We start from the raw sequence: 19,258 nt of genomic DNA, 5'->3' as shown, positions 1-19,258 counted from the left end.
TTTTTTTATTCACACGAGACTGAGGGAAAAGCGACGCATTTCTCCATGTGATCGATTGCCGCGGATCAAAAGCGTATAACTTGTTTGCCAGCAATAAATAGAATGGTATTTTGCGTAGGAAAAACAAAGCATCGTACATTATGTACTTCGATTTTTCCATGATACCTCGACCTAGTCATGGTAGAGAAATTTTTCGCCACGACTTTACTACTAATTATTCTTATATTTTTTGATGATAATCTAGTTCGTAAGTATATCACTTCTTCTTTTCTAAATTTCGCTCTCCATAAGCGATTTATAGAAATGTAAAATGATGAAGAGGCTTATCAAAGATTAAATCCGATGTCTTATTTAAACAAAAATATACATATGAAAAACCTTATCTTACATGTGACGTCACCTGCGAGTGAATTATTAATTTTTGGCGATTTTTATATCACTATAATATTGAGTTATATATGATGATTCATCGTCTTTGAAATGTTCTCGTAAGTATTGATTGACAAACTTGATTTTATGAGTTCGTGACGACGATTTAAATAGATCATGAGAATATGTGCGAAAATATTTCCCTCGTTTTCTTCATGGTGTTGTTCTAATGAAATGTTTCATCGACAAAATATTGGAATAGTGCAGTATTTGTTTCATGCAAAATGAGTTATCGATGATATTGTATTATTGGCGCGTATTTAGGGTTAACAGAGTCTCTGTATTTTAAAGGGATTGTTCAGGTGTTTAACCATATTTTTGTAGAATCAACGATATTAGCGTATTTTTGAAAACATTTACCCATCGATGTTAAAAGGTTTTGTTGATAACTTTGTCGAAGACGGTCATACGCCTCATTTCGAACCCGAACTGTCCTTGCTCGGTGTGATTTCACTCAAAATGTGGTAATAATGTAAACTCGGGAGGGGGGGGGGGGATGATGTTTGAAGAGCTGGATGGGTCTGGTACCCCGGCTCACCGTATTAAAGGGTGCGTTGAATTAACTGTTTAACTGTTCTTTCAACATCGTATGGGCGTCAAAACTCACGCTTATCCGGGCTGAACAAGTATCAAGTCGCGGCTTTGGTAATGATGCGATTTCAGTCTATTATGAAACACCGATTGGCTAGACGTTTCGCTTTTGTATAATGAGATATGATTAGCTGTTTAGAAGTTAAATTATTCAGGTAACCCTGTATACAGAAGTATATAAGGAAGCGGTCACACACAGAAAATTTATTATCATGGGGGGGGGGGGGGGACATGCTGACAGGGGTATTCTTTTATTCTGTGGCTAATTGTTTTGGTTTTGATATTTCAACCGCTACTTTAGAATGTACCTGGGTTTACAACTTCGTAACATCTAGACAAAAAGTGGCAACTTTATTATGTTGTTATCATGTTTGTGTTTCATATCAAGCTGATGAAGATGTGGACATGCCTTACATTGAAGAGAAGTTCAATATTCTTTGCCACTGACCATGTGCAGGACCGCAACTAGACACTTGCAATGTATTTCTGCACCTGATGACTAGGTGCAGACATGCATTCTCACAGCTTCTGCTCCCAGAATTGAATATCAAACTCATCCGTTAAATCCTAGTTGCGGCCCTGGCTATGTGGATATGTTTGCAACCGCTATTACAGTAGTTAGTAATAGTAACGCTGGCTGTCGGTGTCACTCAAAAAAGTCTTTTGTTGGTGTCACTTGAAAAAGTCTCTCCACGGAGAGAGCAAGCAGTCTAAAACATAAAACACGTCTAAAACATAAAAAAAATTTCAAGCTCAAGAATTTGAAAAAGAAGAAACATCTCAATACAACAGGCAAAATAACCCAACGAGCTGTTTATTTCCGAATTCGGAAGCCAGATGGCAGCACTTATTCCGCAAAGGAATATTTACGAGTTGCATGGGCGTAATGTAGTAGTGGTAGTACTAGTCGGTGGGTATTAAAAGTCTCTTCCAGCAGATAGCGGGTAGACCTCCAACGCGATATTTACATTGCACGAAAATTCAGTATCGGTCATTTTCGACTCAGTAAAACAGATGGCGGCACCACTACTACACGAAACACATAACTCTGACAAAATAAGTACGTTAAGGCCAGGGATACACTTAGAACACCCGTTCCAGCATTCATCATTTCATAGAAATTCCCCAGAGGATTATATTTACGAAATGCGTGTATGGTTAAGTAATAGTAGTCTACGGGTGTATTTTATATGTCCCCATGGGAAGACACTTGATATCATATTTGCGCAAAAGGGGGGGGGGTTGTGGAGGGGTGGACCCACTATACTTACGCTCAATTATTATTCGTTTTGCTGACCTAGACCCACTACAAACTCTGTGGGAACCGGTTCCACGCTTCCACTTGACTGGACAAATTACCATTTAACAGATGAAAATTGATGAGTCATGGATTCTTGCAGAGTCGACGCCGTGTTAGGATGAATATTGAGACTTCTTTTTTTTTTCTTTTTCTTTTCAGAATCTGCGCATCGAGCTCATTATTCTCACCTGATGCCAGAACTTAGAGCCCGCAGAAATCACTTAAAAAATGTTCGAATGCTCCGTAACTTACGCCCAGTACGCAAATCTATGATGGACGGTAGGCTTCCCGATTTCCTACGGCTCGAAGTACCGTCGTTCGACGAAGAAATCGACAATAGGGCCTGGCAGTCCGATCTCCGCAGACGGGATGTCGATGTTTCCGCTATAGTCCAACGAGACAGTGACAATCCGTTACACGTCAAGTCGCTAATGTTCAAAACTTACGACAAGCACAGCAACATGAACGAGCCCAGAAGTCCGAAGAACATCAGACGAAGGCACGGGTCGCAAATAGGTAAGCGAGGCTTTTTTTCCCTTCCAGGTCAGCGTTTCTCAACCGTTTTCCGTCCATGCCCTCCCCTCCTTCCTGTGGGACATCCCTCCACGTATCATTTGGGGCGGCCATCTACATCTAGGAGCGAGATCAGTTCATTTTTCGAGTGATTTATAGTGAATAGAAAGTTCTATAAACATGGTCAATCTTCGCACTCCTAGGCTAGAGTTCATTGAGGTTCTCTTGTGGTTATTCCATGCTGGGCAGTCTCAACATCATGGGACTCAAGCAAAGTGATGTTTTGCGGGGGAGGGGGCAGAATATTTTATGGAGGCTGCTGTAAGTTGGGTTGCATATTTACTCATCCAAACTCAAAATCCTAGCATGAAATCCCACGCATTATGTAGCTCCTCCATAGACGTGAGGCACTCGGTACCTGCCGGGAAAGGACCATGCGTTTAGAAGGTCCTGCTTCAAACAGCAGCTGTGCTAGATTCTGAAAGTGTAGTCACACTTTTTACCAATGCAGTGATTGATACTTCGGCCAATGAACAACTCCGCTTACGAAAGTTTCGGCTATCGAAGTTTTTTTCGTGATTTTTCTGCATCGAATAACTAGCAATTTTGTTGATGTGGATGCACGTGCTAACATGAAACAGCCGATAAGTCAACTGAATTTCAGTGCCAATCATCACCAGAATTACAATCACTCGAGCTCCATGAACTCATGTCTACTTTCGAATTTTTTTCCAGATGTATCTTCTTTTCTTTTTCTGAAAATTTTTTAATCATTTCATGTAAAATGAAGGACTCAGTTAATAGAAAATGAATTGAGAAAAAAAATTGAGTCTATATATGAGTTTTCAGAACGCTCATTCTTTCAGTGCAAGACTCTTAGCATCGAACTAAACAGTCTGGATCAAATTTTTCGTCTGGACATTCTAGGAGCTAACTTTTCCATCTGCGTGTACGAGTCACAGAAATGAGCTGACCAAAACACAAATGGATGGGGGACGTCTACGAACTCGACTTAGGTTTTGTCAACACCAGCTGTGGTAGACTAAAGCTGATCTTGGTTACAAGTTCGTCTTAAGAGCATCATAGCGTCCTCCCTCCCCCCGCCGGGCAAAGTGATTTTGAGCTTCCCACCTTACTAGGCTAGAAATATCCAATTACCAATTCGTATATTTACGCTTGAAAATTGTAACCAGATCTCATTACCACTAGGGCCCTTCCATACTTGAGGCCTCCGAGCCCATACGGTAAGACGAAACTGCTTGGTTGGGAACATAAAGTTAAAATAAAACGGTCTTCAGTTTCTCATCTTCATGTAAATTCTCAATTTTCTTATTTGTGAATCTGTTCATTTTAGCCTTCGGTCAGTTTTTGAATCTGTTATTTAGGCTTCAGCCAGTTTTCGTCTTTTTTCATAGCTTTCCTTGCGATTCAAGGAAAGCTATCAATTTTTGGACAGTACCTGGAACGGATTAAACTGTTTTCCATAGAAATCCATAGGAAATCACGTTTCGGGTAACGAACATGATTTTCCAAAGAATTATCTTCGTTAGCCGTGTTATTACTGTATTTCACATAAAAGCTTCATTTCCTTACATCTGAATATTTTATTTACAGCTCTTTGTGAGGCCCCCATAGCCATCTGTCATGACATATCAACTGGTCTGTTGTCCATCAATCCGTCTGTTGTGACCTTTTGTATTTGTTTTCTACCGTAGCCCCACTTAAAATATCCCAGAACTAGCGGGGGGGGGGGGGTGCATATAGCAACAGGTCGTGGAAAGACAGTTCTAGTTCATGATTCGGTCTGAATTCCGTAAAATTCTTATTGTTCTGATTTCGCGTCCAACGTTTTTTTTAGAAGGAGCACTCGACTTGAATCCAGACCAAGAAGTTACCACGACTGCCGGAATGTTTGCTGGACTGTGGAAAAAGATATCCGGAGCGTTTGGTGGTAAAAAAGGCGAAAACGCCACGTCGTCAATTTCATCGCCGTCACCGCCAACGTCCACGAGACTGCCGGAGAAAAGGAGCAACAAAACCAAGAAGGAACTCCATAAAAGACCCCCGAATCATGTGAAGACGAGGTCATTTCCCATCAGCGAAGTAGAGAAGTTCCCAAAATCGACTGGTAATATGGACAGTGCTGTTGCTCAGAATAATGATCGTAAGTTTTCTGTCTTAACGTTGTATCCCCATCTGGTATTCGTACATAGGTGCTGGAATCTGGGGGATAAGGCTATTTCAGCCTTTCAAATCAATTTTGTGGGGAGGGAGGGGGGCGGAGCCCTTCATAATAACTAATGAATATACAATGCACCGCACCCTCTCCCTCCTACATATTAGACTGAGTTCCGTATATACGGGGCGAACGGAAACTTTCAGCCATCCTCAATGTCTTCTTCATGTCGGTAAACTGTATTCATAGAGCAATTTCATTGATGTGAACACATACTATTTGGTACATCACGCAAAAACCCTAAAGCTCTTAGAAGAGCCTTCGAGAGGTTTCGTGGGGGGAATCCATGAGCTTGCATGAGAATAAAAGTAACTTATTGTGTGCACACATTATTATGTGTTGAGTACAATTCTGTAAAGGCGGTCCATGATCTTCATCTCATTGACAAATGGGGTCCCTGGCCTTCATCATATTAGCGCAGAGGGTGCTTGGAACCAGGGGTGTTTCATGACATGCTGAAGTCAGTACCAGTTGACATAATACGTGCCGTAACTGCTCTGACAGAACAGGGTAGGCCCACTTTGCTACCTTGTTAATTACAATAGTTTACAATCACTGCATAATTACTTACCAATTTTACTGTATTATTTCCAAAATTATCTTTTCGATTAATGTCATTAGTTTGTCTGTACAGTCATTGGTTTACTTCTTCTAACGCTAACCGTTTAAAATTTAAATTTGGAAACTTCGTTATTCTATTAATGAGGTAATAACTTCCACTACGAATACTTTTCTCTCAGATCTATTTCAGTTGAAATACAAATATTAGTTAAATTTTATTGAATTGATTGAAATCAGAAAACTAGAGATACGGAAAATTTTAATTATCCGTACGTAGAACGTAGGTAGAACGTAGTAGAACGTTCTGATAATTTGTAGCTGTCTTTTTGGTTTAACTTGGATAAGGAGTGACTTTTAGAAGCGTTGATCTGAATATTACTAGATGCGTGATACTATGGAAACGATTCGTGGGCCAGAAATGGACGTGGATCCGGATTGAGAAGGAGGTTGGGGTTTTCAAGGCTGAGAAAATGGGAAAAGCTTTTTTATTTACATTAATAATTACAATAAGTGCTCAAATGCACCACCACCAACATTTATACAGTCCTGGGGCGCGGTAGCCCAGGTCGATAAGATGCTCGCCTAAAGTACCAAAGGATGTTTAGAGGGTGTCGCGAGTTCGATACCCGGTTCGTCCTTGTCAGAAAACTTTCCTGACACAGGGGTGCAACAGAAACGACGACATGACCGCAGAAAAAATTTGTACCGCTGGAACCCCATCGAGGGATTAGCGCACCAACCTCTCGATGAGTATAAAAAAACAAGCCTGCCGTTCGGAATCGTCAATAAATTGTAGGTCCCGGTCTAATTAGCCCTCGCGTGCAGAAAATGACCGTGGTGCGACAAAAATGATCAAATGATCATTATACAGTTCTGGCAGCATTTAATTATTAAAAAAACCATTTTTAGTAAGACTTTCACGCAATGATGTAAATAAAAAGCTTTTTATCCATTTCCTTAGCATTTCGTGTTTTTCCGCCAACACATTTCATTTCCGATCCACATTGCTATAATAAATGCTTCTTCATGTGAATTTTACCTTTCTTTAAAGTTTGGCCCATGAGTTCAGGGACACCCTGTAAAAGCGGCATCAACTCTTCCCTCGTCGTATTCTGTATGCCCCTGCAATGGAATAGTGTTTTTGTTCAGCATTTTGTGCCTCTTTTGCAATTGTTGCATATACAGCCGAATCTCATTTTAACGAATACCGTTATAGCAAAAATCTCGTTTTAACGAACACTTCTCTAATCCGCCAAATAAGTTTACATAGGAACAATGCTAGGTAACCTGGAATTCCTGTAATATAACGAAATTTCGTTACAACGAAATGATTCTTCCGGTCTCTTGGCGTTTTTTATAACGGGATTCGACTGTATGTCTATAGTTTTTCGTGGGCCCCCTTCGGAGCCTGCTGGCGACATGCGTATCTTTGTAAAAGCACCTTCCCAAAGTAACATAACTTTTCTGTCTCTTCTCCGGACTAGCATCGTTCTCCCACCATGGCCTCTGGGGTATAACCAGCTTATATCCCTCATGGGAACAGAGCGAGAGTCATGATCAGTTTCGGGTCCTTGCGATGCGTGACTATTCGACCACCACAGTGGCATTAGGACATGACAGTGAATCTTATTGATACATGAAATGAGCTTTAGCCTCAACGATCTAAAAACATGTTTCATTGCAGTTTCTGCGCTACATCTTAGCGGCGGGGCACCCGGGAAGAAGCTGGACGAGCTGTCCGATGCCGTGAACAGTGCCATCGAAGAGAGTATGAGGACACTACCGACTGAACCCGCGAGAATTTACGACCGGGCCGTAGATTCGCTTCTGGACAGTGGTGACGCGGCGCAAGAACAACAGCGCGTGGAATCGGCTGGATCTGCTGTGAAAACGAGATCCGCAGAACGCAGGACGGAAAGGACCAGCCGCGATAACAAGGATGTCGAGGAAATCGTCAGCAAGATCCTGGAGATGCTGAAGTCGGGGAAAGGCAATGCGGATGACGACACCAGCAAGAGAGCCTCTCACGACAAGGAGCAAGATCACCACCACAAGTCGGACGAGAAGCAACATGGTGACGAATCATCCGATTCGAAATCCGCTGACTCTGGTAAGGAGAGGTTTCGCCAACTCAAACAGTATTCTCATTGCTCTTAAATTTTCATTTCGTCCTCAAATTTGTGTGTGATAGCTCTTTATATTATACAGGGTGTCCCGTAAGTCTTGATTCGGCCTTCATCCCATCAACTGTTCGTCGTAGAGGCATAATTCTAATTTAAAAAATTAAACGTTCAAAATATGTTTAAGAATCAACCAGTACCAGTTTTGAGAGTAAAAATATCTTGCGCCATAAAATAAAAGACCTAAGTTTTTATACGGTGTACCCATGTCTTCTAACTTCCAGTTCGAAAGTTTTTGCCCTGTCTCTCCGGATACCACAAAAAAAAAATTCAAGTTTCTATGTGCAATATATGCTGAGATATTTGAATTCAAAAAGAGAAGTTTGGGAAGAACAGCAAAAACAAACGTGCGCATAACGCTCCTTTCTCCTCATTTATCCTGTCCTTCCTCAACTTTTCTTCGATTTTTGAATCTAAATATCTCAGCTAATTAGGAACGTAGAAACATAGGTTTTATTTTGTTGGCTTCAGGAAAGACAGGGCAACAACTTTGTAATTGAAAGTTAGAAGACACGGAGACCGTATAAAAATTTAGATTTTTTTTAAATTTATGACACACTGTGTTTTCACTCTTGAAACCGGTACAGACCGGTGAGCACATTTTGAGCATTTTTTTAAATTGGGAGCATACGACGAACGGTTAATGAGATGAAAGTCGAATTAGGACTTGCATGACACCCTGCATATGTTACGGCCAAAGCCCGAAATAGGCCAGTTCGGGAATTGGGCTAGCCATTTCTCACATTGGCCAATTTCGCTATAAATTGACCAGCCATTAACCAATCTTTCCTAATTTCGAGATTTCACATGCCAGTTCACGACATCGCATGTATTCAGGCAAAGTCGAAAGAAAAAAGGCATGATATTAAATTGTTCATTGGTCTTTATTTATTATCATCACTTAGCAGTCAAGGCTACATTCTATGCAACTGTACTACCAAGTGCGCAACAGGTCACTGCAAATATGGAAATAAGAAACTGCTGTGAAATTCTAAATGCCATAGAAGTTTACCTTGTTGCGACCAGGGGCGTCTTAAGAGCATCAGGGGCCCCTCGGGCAAAGTGGTTTTTCTGAGGCCCTACCGGGTAAATTCTAGAAAATTTCAACCGGATCTCATTTTTATGAGGCCTCTCTTCTCTTGAGGCCCTTCGGCTCATGAATTAAGACTGCAATGGTTGCGACAAGTGGTAATGAATAAATAAATAAATTTAATATGATGCCCTTTTCCTTCCGACTTTGACTGGCCCCTCCAGATTTGCCGCCTACCGGCCCGTCTTACATCAGCACATCGAATTTTGATCAGGGATCTCCAGCCACGCACTGAGACTGTTAGGCACACACACTTTGTTCCAGACTCTGCCACGAAGATGGACTGGAAGGGATCTCGGCAACGGGACAAGTCAGGTGGCAGAGTCCTGGCATTCATTCAGCCACTTCGCGAAATTGCCGGCCAAACTAAAAAAAAAAAAAAATTCTAATAATCGGACTTCGGCCATATCTCTCGGCTGATGCACGAAATGGCCGACCAATTCACAACTGGCCTGATTTCGGGCTCCTGTTCTAACATAGCCTATACTCAAACTCGGTTTTAAAGACATCGAAGATTCCACGAAATTGTGTCGTTATAACCAAGTTTTGACGTTTTGAAGACCCATTTTTAACGAAGTATTTGGTCAGAGGCTATCAAGTACTGTGCATGTGGTTTCTATTTCTATATTAAGGTGAATATATTTGATGTAGAAAAATAATGGAAATTGTTGTAATTTATACGGGACATCGCCGATTCTCGCCAAACATGTTAAATGTTGGCGAAATTGTCAAATATTGGTAATGAATAGAGCTAGGATTTTTATGACCTAAAAAATGGTAGAAAATGCTCTACGACTAAAAATATACCCTATGAAATAGAAAAAACTTGAAACTTTTTTTGGTACTTCCGTTAGCATTAATTTTAGCAAAATAATGTGAGAATTAGGAGTTTTACTGCAATCGGTACTTTTTAAAAAAATAGCTGTTGATTAGACCAAAATTCTTCATTTTACTACTAATGCTTTTTACAGAATCAAACAGTAAGTACACGGGTAAAGTTAACAAAGGGAGGGTGGGGGACCTATTTCCAGGTCCCTTCCTACCGGCTATGGCCTCTTAGCCACCTAATTACGGATTCACTTTACTTAAAAAATTGTGTTATTGGCATAGGAGGGAGAGCAGAGGTGGAGACAATAGGTATTATTCACTAAACACTCTCCCAGGTATCCACTTCCCACGGTTCGAGGAGCCTGTATCCGCTTTTTCGGTAATGTCTGAAAACAAGGAAGAATATGAAAATATCGTGGCCTTATCTATGGGAGCTGCCCAGAATCAATTTACAGTCATACACTAATATTTAGGGGTTAGAAGATAATGAGAGGGGAACCTTAAGGGACTACTAGACACCCTGTTGATAGGTGATGGTACTAAACTACCAACAGGTTTACTCCTTAATATTTTATGTCACTTGGATGAATGCACACATGTCCTGACCACCAAGATTTCCGTTTCTATCTGTCTTTCAATAAGACATAATTTCAGGAAAAGAATCCATTTTCATTCCAAATGCTGAAACATGCAAAATAATGTTAAAATTTATAAAAATGTGCCAAAATGACTAAAAATTGTGAAAAAATGCTGAATTGCATAAAAGAATAGCAAAATGTGCAAAACCATATAAAACACACACACACACACACACACACACACACACACACACACACACACACACACACACACACACACACACACACACACACACACACACACACACACACACACACACACACACACACACACACACACACACACACACACACACACACACACACACACACACCACAGTCATAGAAATCTTAGTAGTTATGAATAACCTTTGGCGAGAAATACAGTGAAAAAAATCTGCTGAAATGTATTTCACGGGTAAAAATTAAACTTTTGGTAAATATTGTGAGATGAATATTTACAAGCATATTCATGTAACACTAATCATGAGTTATGCAAATTACCTTCATTCCTGACTCTAGTAAAAATTAGGAATTGAAGCAAGCTTCGTTGAAAAAACGGTACATTTTTCTAGGAGGAATTCGGTAGCGGGGGAAATTCAGAAATGTTTTGTGTAGTGGTCATGTCTATGAGTAACAGACGAAAACTCCTCGAATGGAATCAGCTGTAATCTTGGGAATTTCTTGGGAAAACGTCATTGAAACGGGAACAAAAGTGACCAATAATTTGTCGTTATATCCGAGGTTGTTTCTTTTCATTGATTTTGTAAGCAAGGTTCATTACCATTATTCTCTATATGAATCAACCGGGGTTGCAAATTATTGACATTGTAGCCGATATGCCTTTACAACCGAAGACGTTATAACCGAGTTCGCCTGTACATGCGTGAATTGATATCAAAGTTTTTTTTTTTATTCCTCCAGAATCAAAACCGAAAGATGATGAGAGTGAGTCTAAAGAAGAAGGATCGAAAGGCAAAGAATCCGAAGAATCCAATGCCTCGGAAGAAGGAACGAAATCCAAAGAATCAGAGGATACTGCCCACCACGGTGGAGACTCCAAGTCCCACGGTGAATCCCACGAAGATGCTCAAGAGAAGGGCAGCAAGGAGTCACACACCTCGCACGAGACCTCGGAAAGCAGCAAAGACGCGGGTGAAGAAGCTGCTCCTTCCCACGGGGATTCGAAATCCGAGGACAAATCAGAGGACAAAGAAACCTCGCACCCGAAGAAAGTGAAGGAATCGACAGAGCATAGCAGCAGCAGCTACAAAGAGGAAGAAAAAGATTCCGAGTCCAAATCCGAATCCAAGGAGCACGCTCATCGCGAGTCGGATTTGGTCGACAAGAAACCCGAAAATGGCACAGAGAAGACGTTGCAGAAGATCAAGGACATGATGTCCAACGTGAAGGAGAAAGACATCTGGGAGATCATCTCACCTCTGAACTACGTGTCCGACCACGGCTCTGTACGGTTCAAACTCGAAAACGACTCCCTTTATTTCATCGTTGCCATCCCGTTCTCGAAAGACACAGGTCAGTGATACAATAAGGTTCAAAGACATACACATTATTGCTCATAATGGTTTTTTTTCCTTAAAAAAATTCTATTCCTATTATGTAATGGGTGTGTACGAACACATTGTCTCAAACATCACCGGTGTATTTGAAGGCTCATAATGCGCCTTGCACATGCCCGTCATCCTGCATGAAACTCACAAAGAAGTCCCGTTCGCAGAGTTTTTGGTGCCATCGCTGAAAGGTTCTCGCTCTTGGCACTCGTCGGGAAACGTTCTTTGGTATAACCTTTGAGCTTCCCTTGCATTGCCGTCCGCAGCCGCATACATGTAATACATGGCGGCCTTCTTATGATTCGGTTGCGCACCCACCTCGTCGATGATACACAGCACAACTGACGATGACTGATGTGAACAGCGTATTTATTGCGCTCGCTAAAAATCGGCCTCTGGCACTCCACTACTTGAGTCTCACGCATGTGTTGTGAGTTGGTGACTTGTGTTTGTCTAGTTGTGCTCTATCAGCCCTAACGTATGTGCTATGATTCTTGAAATCTCCCTATATACGGATAGGGTAACTTAATTATTCACCCGCTCGGCCTGGCTCGCATTTCTGGTGTCATACGGGATTGCCTTGATTGCCGATGTTGCAAATTCTCATCACAGTACGTAATTGACGAGGCAAGATACGCTGCAAGTTCCTCGATTCGATAGTCAGTAGAATGCAGATTCGAGATAACGTGCATTCTATGCTTGTCTTTCTGTCGTCTGACTTTTTTCTTTCTTTCAAACCAAAAACACATTTCCGGTCTATGGGCAACTTACTACCGAATGAGTTGTGCCGAAAGTGTGAATGTGTGTACCTAACAGTCTGAGTGTGTATATCGTGTTGTGTCTGATTTTTCAGTACTGCCATCTATATTTCAGAAGTGGAGTGTAATGATTGAATATTTATACTGTTTGTTGTCTGACTGCTAGATTCGAATTCTAGCTCCTCTAGCAAACTTGAACGGTCATGGGTTTTTGTTTTATTGTGTGGTCTCCGTTTATTGTGTTCTTCCTTGACCATAGGCACTACTTCAACTTGAAGAAGAGAGAGGCAGTGGTCCATAGATGTAAGGAGATGCCTTGTCACCCGGGACAAGCACGCATTTTAGTGCTCCCCCTAGTTGTGGCCCTACATAGGCGAAAACTTCTCTTTGAACAATTGCCCCCCCCCCCCCCCCATCAATATTCCTCATTATTTTTATTGAAATATTGCGCTTGAGCATTTCCTCAATATTTCCGAGCGCATTCCCAATATGTTCAATGATTTTACACGTATAGAGATGGCCCCATAAGATATTACCACAAGGAGAAGAGTGATATTGCCATTTCACCCTTTGACAATGGGAGAAATAAGCGGCAGATCCCAGGCTTATTAAGCGTGTAGTGAGTAGTGGGCAAAAATCGATCAAATTACGAAGCCACAGCGCAAAATAATCGTTCTTACTTTTAGTTATTGACTTTGAACAGGGCCGCCACTAGGAGAAAGCGGAGGGGGGGTCTGGTACCCGGGTGCTGGACCAGGGAGGGCGCCAAGTTTACTTTTTGTTTATTTAAATTATGGGGAGGGGGGCGTCACAGTCGGTATTTGCCCAGCGCGACAGAGTAAATTTTTGTATTCGTTTGGGGGCCCTAGCATTGAGACCAACCCTTTCGTGCATAAAATGCTACCTGGAAATGCATAAGAGGCTTGTGTGTTACTTGAAAGAAGTAATAAGCCATATTACTTTCTCTGAAATGCGTAATAAGCACGCGTGTCCCTTGCAATGGGTAAAAGTATGCATATGGAAATGCGCGAGTATGCTTAGTTTTCAGAAATAAATGCAAGGTGTGCTTACACCTTCCACTCATGCGCAGAAAGCCTGGGTACTTCCAGAAATGAGTAGAAGGCGTACGTTCCCAACTTAGAAATACACGGGAAGCTTGCTTACCCCAAGATATGCATGTAGGCGGATTTCGTTTCCCCCAGAAATGCGTAGGAGGTATTCTGATCCCTAGAAAAGCATGAAACTTGTGCGTACTTCTAGAATGGCGTGAAAGATGAACGGAGTGGGAACATGGGCGGATGCATCGCCCCTTCCCGTTCAGTGAAAAATATGTATTTATTATTGGCCTATTTACTGTGAATAAATGTAGGGGTGGAGGTGGACATTCGCTCCCCCCGTTCGAGGAGTCTGCACCCACTTAGGAGTTGGGGGAGTCAACCGAGTGTGGAGTGAGTAAGGGGACAGAGCCGCCCTAACGGGGGTCCAGTACGACGATAATCGCTGCCCCCCCACCTTTCCGCTAGCCATGGCAATGAAGTTGAAGCCAAGGGTGGCGAGAGTGCACTCACAGTATTCCTTAGCACGGGGCTTCGACTTCCGAAAACGGAACCCAATCCCGACTTGGCACTCCCTCTTTAGAGTAATATCTGCCGCAAGGTTGGCGGAGGGAAAGAAACCCCCAGAATTAATTCAAAAATTAATTAGAAGACAAATTAGTTCGTAATTAATTTCAGAATGGATTATGGACATACACATTCCGAGTCCGTAAAATAAGGCTTTAATTAATGGGCAACGTTTCACAACCTTTTTAGTAGACGCTCCTCTTTGCGAACAGAATTTTCAAGCCCATGGGTTTATGTTGCAAAAACTTAAGCAACATTCGTGATGATAATTTGCCCACGGCCCTTTCAACCTACGGTGCAATACTGACCATAAATGTTTGAAAATTTCCTTTACTTAGTTAAATCCTGATTATTCTATTCCTTTTTTTTTCGTTGCAGAAGAAGGAAGGAACAAGCGGATCACCAGACATGCTTTTCATCATGGCCACGGACCCCACGAACATTCTCCGGCCGAATGGCACATACCCTCTACTCTGGCCGAAGATGGCTTCAAAGATGATAACTACATCATCAGGGAGGCGAATAAAAACTAACTTCGGACAAAATTGATCGGAGCCTCCGAGTTACGCCATCTAACAGCCCGACTCGAATACGAAAACTAAAATTGACTTCTCAAGATTTATTTCTGTATTGATTAATTAATTACTTCGTACCCCATCACCAACGTTTATCTTTACAAGTATTTATTCCTCCTTGGTAATTATGATGATAACTATCATCATTGGAAGTGCTTTTATTTTGATCTGAAAAGCACACCACAAAAATCTTTAGTTATGAATCATGTTTCTAAAAAATTGTAAATAAAACATGCACTGTTTTCTTCTTTCACACAAAAGTTGTGGAATCCCTTTATATCGAATTACCATCAATGATTATCACTAATTACTTGAATCTAAATGATGATGTACGCTTATTTTGAATTAACACCTGCATAAGAGGCTACAATTCTCTCAACCATTGATTATCATAGGGTGGTATGTCTTAAGAGAGAGGAAAAACGTAGGAGGGGTACCACTTGACGGTAATTGCTAGTTTATGGCCACTTATTTACTTTTTTTTTCAAATCCTTTGTGCTCCTGTAATTTCACCGCCAATAACAACCTGAACACGAACCAGCCACGAACGGGTTTTTTTTGTTTGCTTCCTGTTGCTTCTCGTCCTCACACTAGTATGTTTCCGGTGGAATTTGATATCAAATAGCATACCATGTATGACGTGACGGAAGATTTTATCTAGTGGATGGTTGTGAGCAATTAGGCAGATGTGGATGCGGTAATTACTTTCTTCTTTTAATCCTCTAAAATATGTGACTCTTACAAAATGACAAAATGAAGAGGACTCAAATCTAGATAATTACAATATAACCAGACACTGAATACATGAATATAATTTTAGATTTCAGTTCTAAGCTGCGCGATTATAAAAGCATAATTCGGTGCTAATTGGTGTACCTGTAGACATGGGCATCTTTCAGGTCTTGCACGATGATTCCTTTGAAACGTGAAAGTCTACAAACGAAACGATGAAACTGATGGCGTTCGATGAAACTGCACCTAATAAATTATTGAAAATGTAAATAATTACCAACATAAAAATTTATATAACATATTATTAACAAACTCTGAATTTTATGAACTCGATTTTTTATTTCAAGTCAGTACGGGTTCCTACGTCTCTATATACAGCGTCGACTGTATATAGAGAGGGATTGGGTTAGAGAGCAACAAAAGAGTGTGCAAGGATGTGAGGGACCAAAAAAATGAAAAAGTGATTTAGAGAGTCTGTGAGTATGGAAGTAGCCAAAAGAATGGAGACAGGACACTTAGAGACAGGGCAGCAACTGCGGGATTGGGGAAAAGGCAGGTCTAATGCACTAGACCAGAAGAGGCGTCAAATTCACATTTTCATCTCTTCAACATCACATGGGAGAGCCGAAATTGACGGCTTACCGAGCATATAGTAGCTACCCTGCTTAGAGAATGTGCAAGCATGGGAACAACTAAAAAAGCGACGTATAGAGAGGGTGGGGGGGGGGGGTACCAAAGCCTCCTAGATACTACTACTTCTAGGAGGCTTTGGGTGTAAGCAGGATCGACCTTTGGAGGTAGCACAAAATTCTCTTTCCGAAAAATTTTGAGTTACCACCATTCAAATGCAGCTAAATTAACAGAAATTGGTAAATATAGTATACATAAAAGGGTATTTTCTTTTGATATTTTAAATTTTTTCTCTAATATTTTGTTGGCTTGGGGGGCGGGACACACAGGCTCCCTGACACCCTTCTACTGCGTACGCATCTCAGAGAGGGATCAGGTCAGTGAGCAACCAAAAGAGTGCGCTAGAATGGGAGTGCCCAAAAGGGTGTGTGAATATGGGAATGACTGAAAGAGTGATCGAGAGAGCAAAGAATCAGGTTAGTGAGCTGCAAGAAGATGTTATCTGAAGAATGTGAAGAATGGGACTCAGCTGGGAAACGAGGAAAACGTGTCAGAGAGCCACTATTACTACCACTTAACCGTACATGTAACTCGTACACATTCCTCTACTGGATTTCTAACGAATTAGTACATGGCGGAAATCAAAGCGATAGGGAGTTGCTCCAGACCCACTTTAACAGGATTGGAACATGAGCAAATGAATGGAGCATTAAATTTTAGCTTTGATAAGTGCATGGTTGCTCATTTTATTTCGAAAAACCCACGTTTCTCTTAGGAGTCGGTGTCGCTATCGCAGATGCAACTAGGATGACCGATTTGGGAATTCTCATTGACGGCTTATTAGGTTTTCCGAACATTGTTCAGCGGTAGTAAAAAAAGCGAATAGAATGCTCCGTTTCATTTTCAAAAAGGCGTCTTCGAGTTCGCCTAAAAGCATACTTCCGCTTTTCTGAGGCTTAGTTCGTCCTGGATTGGAGTATGCTGCAAGGTTTTGGAGACCCATACCTACGGAGGGACATAGACTTGGTTGAAAGGGTGCAGAAAAGAGCTACGCGTGTCCTTGTTGGCACACGGGGCTTGAGTTATGCAAACACCAAACATGGCCCCCGCTCTGTCCCTTGCGGGACATAAGCAGGTCACCTTGCGGCTGGGTCATGCTTGATAAAGGAAAGCCCCACCAGCCACCAACACCACGAGCCGAACGCTGGGGCCGGCATCGCGTCACCGGACCTCCGACCCGCAAAAGACCAGCAAAAACACCCCGGTGGCCCAAGATCGCACTGGACCTACACAGAACGCTACCACCCGTCAATCGCATCAACAAAAAATAACCAAACGTCCGCTCCTCATCCCGCAGCACATATTATACCGCTATAATCATTGCGCCCAATCCCTAATAACGGGTCAAGTGACCAGTCTAATTCTATTCCGGAACCTCTCCACATCGAGCTGTTGCATCGTCCGATCTAATTTGACATGCAAGGAGATGTGTAGTTAAGGGATCTTTAACTGCGTGAATCGATGAAAGTGAGTCTGAGAATATGGAGCAAGTTTCCTGCAATTCCTCTGCTTTCTTAATGGCCAATTACAAATAATTCCGCCTGGAATACAGAGTTATTGTCATTTAGTCTACAGGACCATTTACATAATATCATTCCACTTTTGATGATAAACGCAGGGACTTGAGTTATGAAGAGAGATTTCATTTTTCTGAATATGTTTACATTCGATGAACGAAAGTGTCGGGGGGATATGATAGAAGTATTCAAAATTTTACACGGTATGGATAGAATAGATCATGAGAGTTATTAGTACATCGCCAATCGACTGCTTTTAGAAGGGGACATCAGTATCGATTGGTAAAGGACAATTCTAGGTTATGGTGTCGCAGGGAATTTTTCTCTAATAAGGTTGTTACCTTAAGGTTGTAATGCTCTTACCCGGGGGTAGTAAATTCTAACACAATGACACGTTTAAAAAGAAATACGATAAACATGTTGGGGTAAATCGAGAAGCTATCCATACTTAGAATAAGACAACCATAAGTATTCTTTATGGGCATTGTATAATATTTTATATGTATCTATATATTGTTTATAGTTTCTGTGATTGCATTTTCATTTGGGTTGCTGTGTTTTAGAAATATATGACATCCATATTTGTTATGGGAATCTTTTCTTTAGCCACCTCGTTGGGCATTTTGCCTGTTGTGGCCCCTTGTATTTGTATTTGAACCTGGGAACACTTTTTCTCAACCGTAATATTTTTTATTATTATTATTATTTTTTAATCTTGAAAAACTTTATCTACATAAAAATTCATTGAATTTGAACATCATTTTAACAGAAAAAATGTTTAATTTATTTTTTACCTTTTGGTATACCAAGTATATTCAATCTCTCACGAGAAAGCGCGTAGCCACACATTTTCCCGGAAGATGATTTGATTGCAAGAGATAGCGGAGAGAAGACCTGGGATGGCTATTTCACCGTTATAAATGATGTACCACTATGGAGATACATACGCACCAAGCAATTGTTCTTTTTGCGCAAAAAATCAATATATTATAGACAAGCTATTTTATTTGCTAATTTTCTACAGAAAGAGCAGAAAAGCATTCAGTTTATTGATTATTTCATATAAGCATATTTTACTCCTTTATTCAATAAAAAAATAGAGAAATAAAATAAATTCCAAAAATTAATTTCTCTATGCAAATTTTGGAAGAAATTAAGGAAAGCTAAAGAGATACCCCAGTGAGAAATTATAAACTCGTCCGTCTTCTTACATTAATTGAACTCGGTAGCTTTTCATTAAGTTGTACGTCATCCATCAACTCCAACTGAATTAGCACTGTATACCACGGTTAAAGGAAGCAATCATCCCTCCGCATGTCTCCGGGGACCACAGACTGCTGCTGCGCATCGGACAAATATGATTAAGAAAATTCCTGATGATGTCATGACACACACACACACACTCGACGCGTATTCAATTACAGAACGTAGCAATTAATAACCAAGAA

At 41.1% G+C, this 19,258-nt stretch overlaps 1 protein-coding gene across 1 annotated transcript; it reads left to right on the top strand.

Annotated features, from left to right (window-relative positions):
* On the top strand, nucleotides 1-15,127 carry LOC149070192 (uncharacterized). The gene is made up of 6 exons (XM_089249288.1): nucleotides 1-247; nucleotides 2,480-2,836; nucleotides 4,692-4,997; nucleotides 7,315-7,740; nucleotides 11,270-11,881; nucleotides 14,675-15,127. Exons 1-6 carry the CDS (start codon nucleotides 178-180, stop codon nucleotides 14,827-14,829), a joined length of 1,926 nt encoding a protein of 641 aa, XP_089105414.1. The 5' UTR covers nucleotides 1-177; the 3' UTR covers nucleotides 14,830-15,127.
* Nucleotides 15,128-19,258: the final 4,131 nt, after the last annotated feature.

Source organism: Pholcus phalangioides, unplaced genomic scaffold (assembly GCF_987345545.1).
Source record: "Pholcus phalangioides strain wild (caught in Gottingen) unplaced genomic scaffold, Ppha-v1.0 ptg000022l_1, whole genome shotgun sequence".
NCBI classification, from domain to species: domain Eukaryota; kingdom Metazoa; phylum Arthropoda; class Arachnida; order Araneae; family Pholcidae; genus Pholcus; species Pholcus phalangioides.
Note: the sequence above shows the minus strand (reverse complement) of the source record. Positions and strands in the feature narration are given on the sequence as shown.

Excerpts from the sequence above, each read along its gene's own strand:
- LOC149070192 (XM_089249288.1), top strand. The coding sequence starts at position 178 with ATGGTAGAGAAATTTTTCGCCACGACTTTACTACTAATTATTCTTATA. Across the intron at positions 4,998-7,314 it reads TGTTGCTCAGAATAATGATC|TTTCTGCGCTACATCTTAGC; the intron begins GTAAGTTTTCTG and ends GTTTCATTGCAG. Across the intron at positions 11,882-14,674 it reads CCCGTTCTCGAAAGACACAG|AAGAAGGAAGGAACAAGCGG; the intron begins GTCAGTGATACA and ends TTTTCGTTGCAG.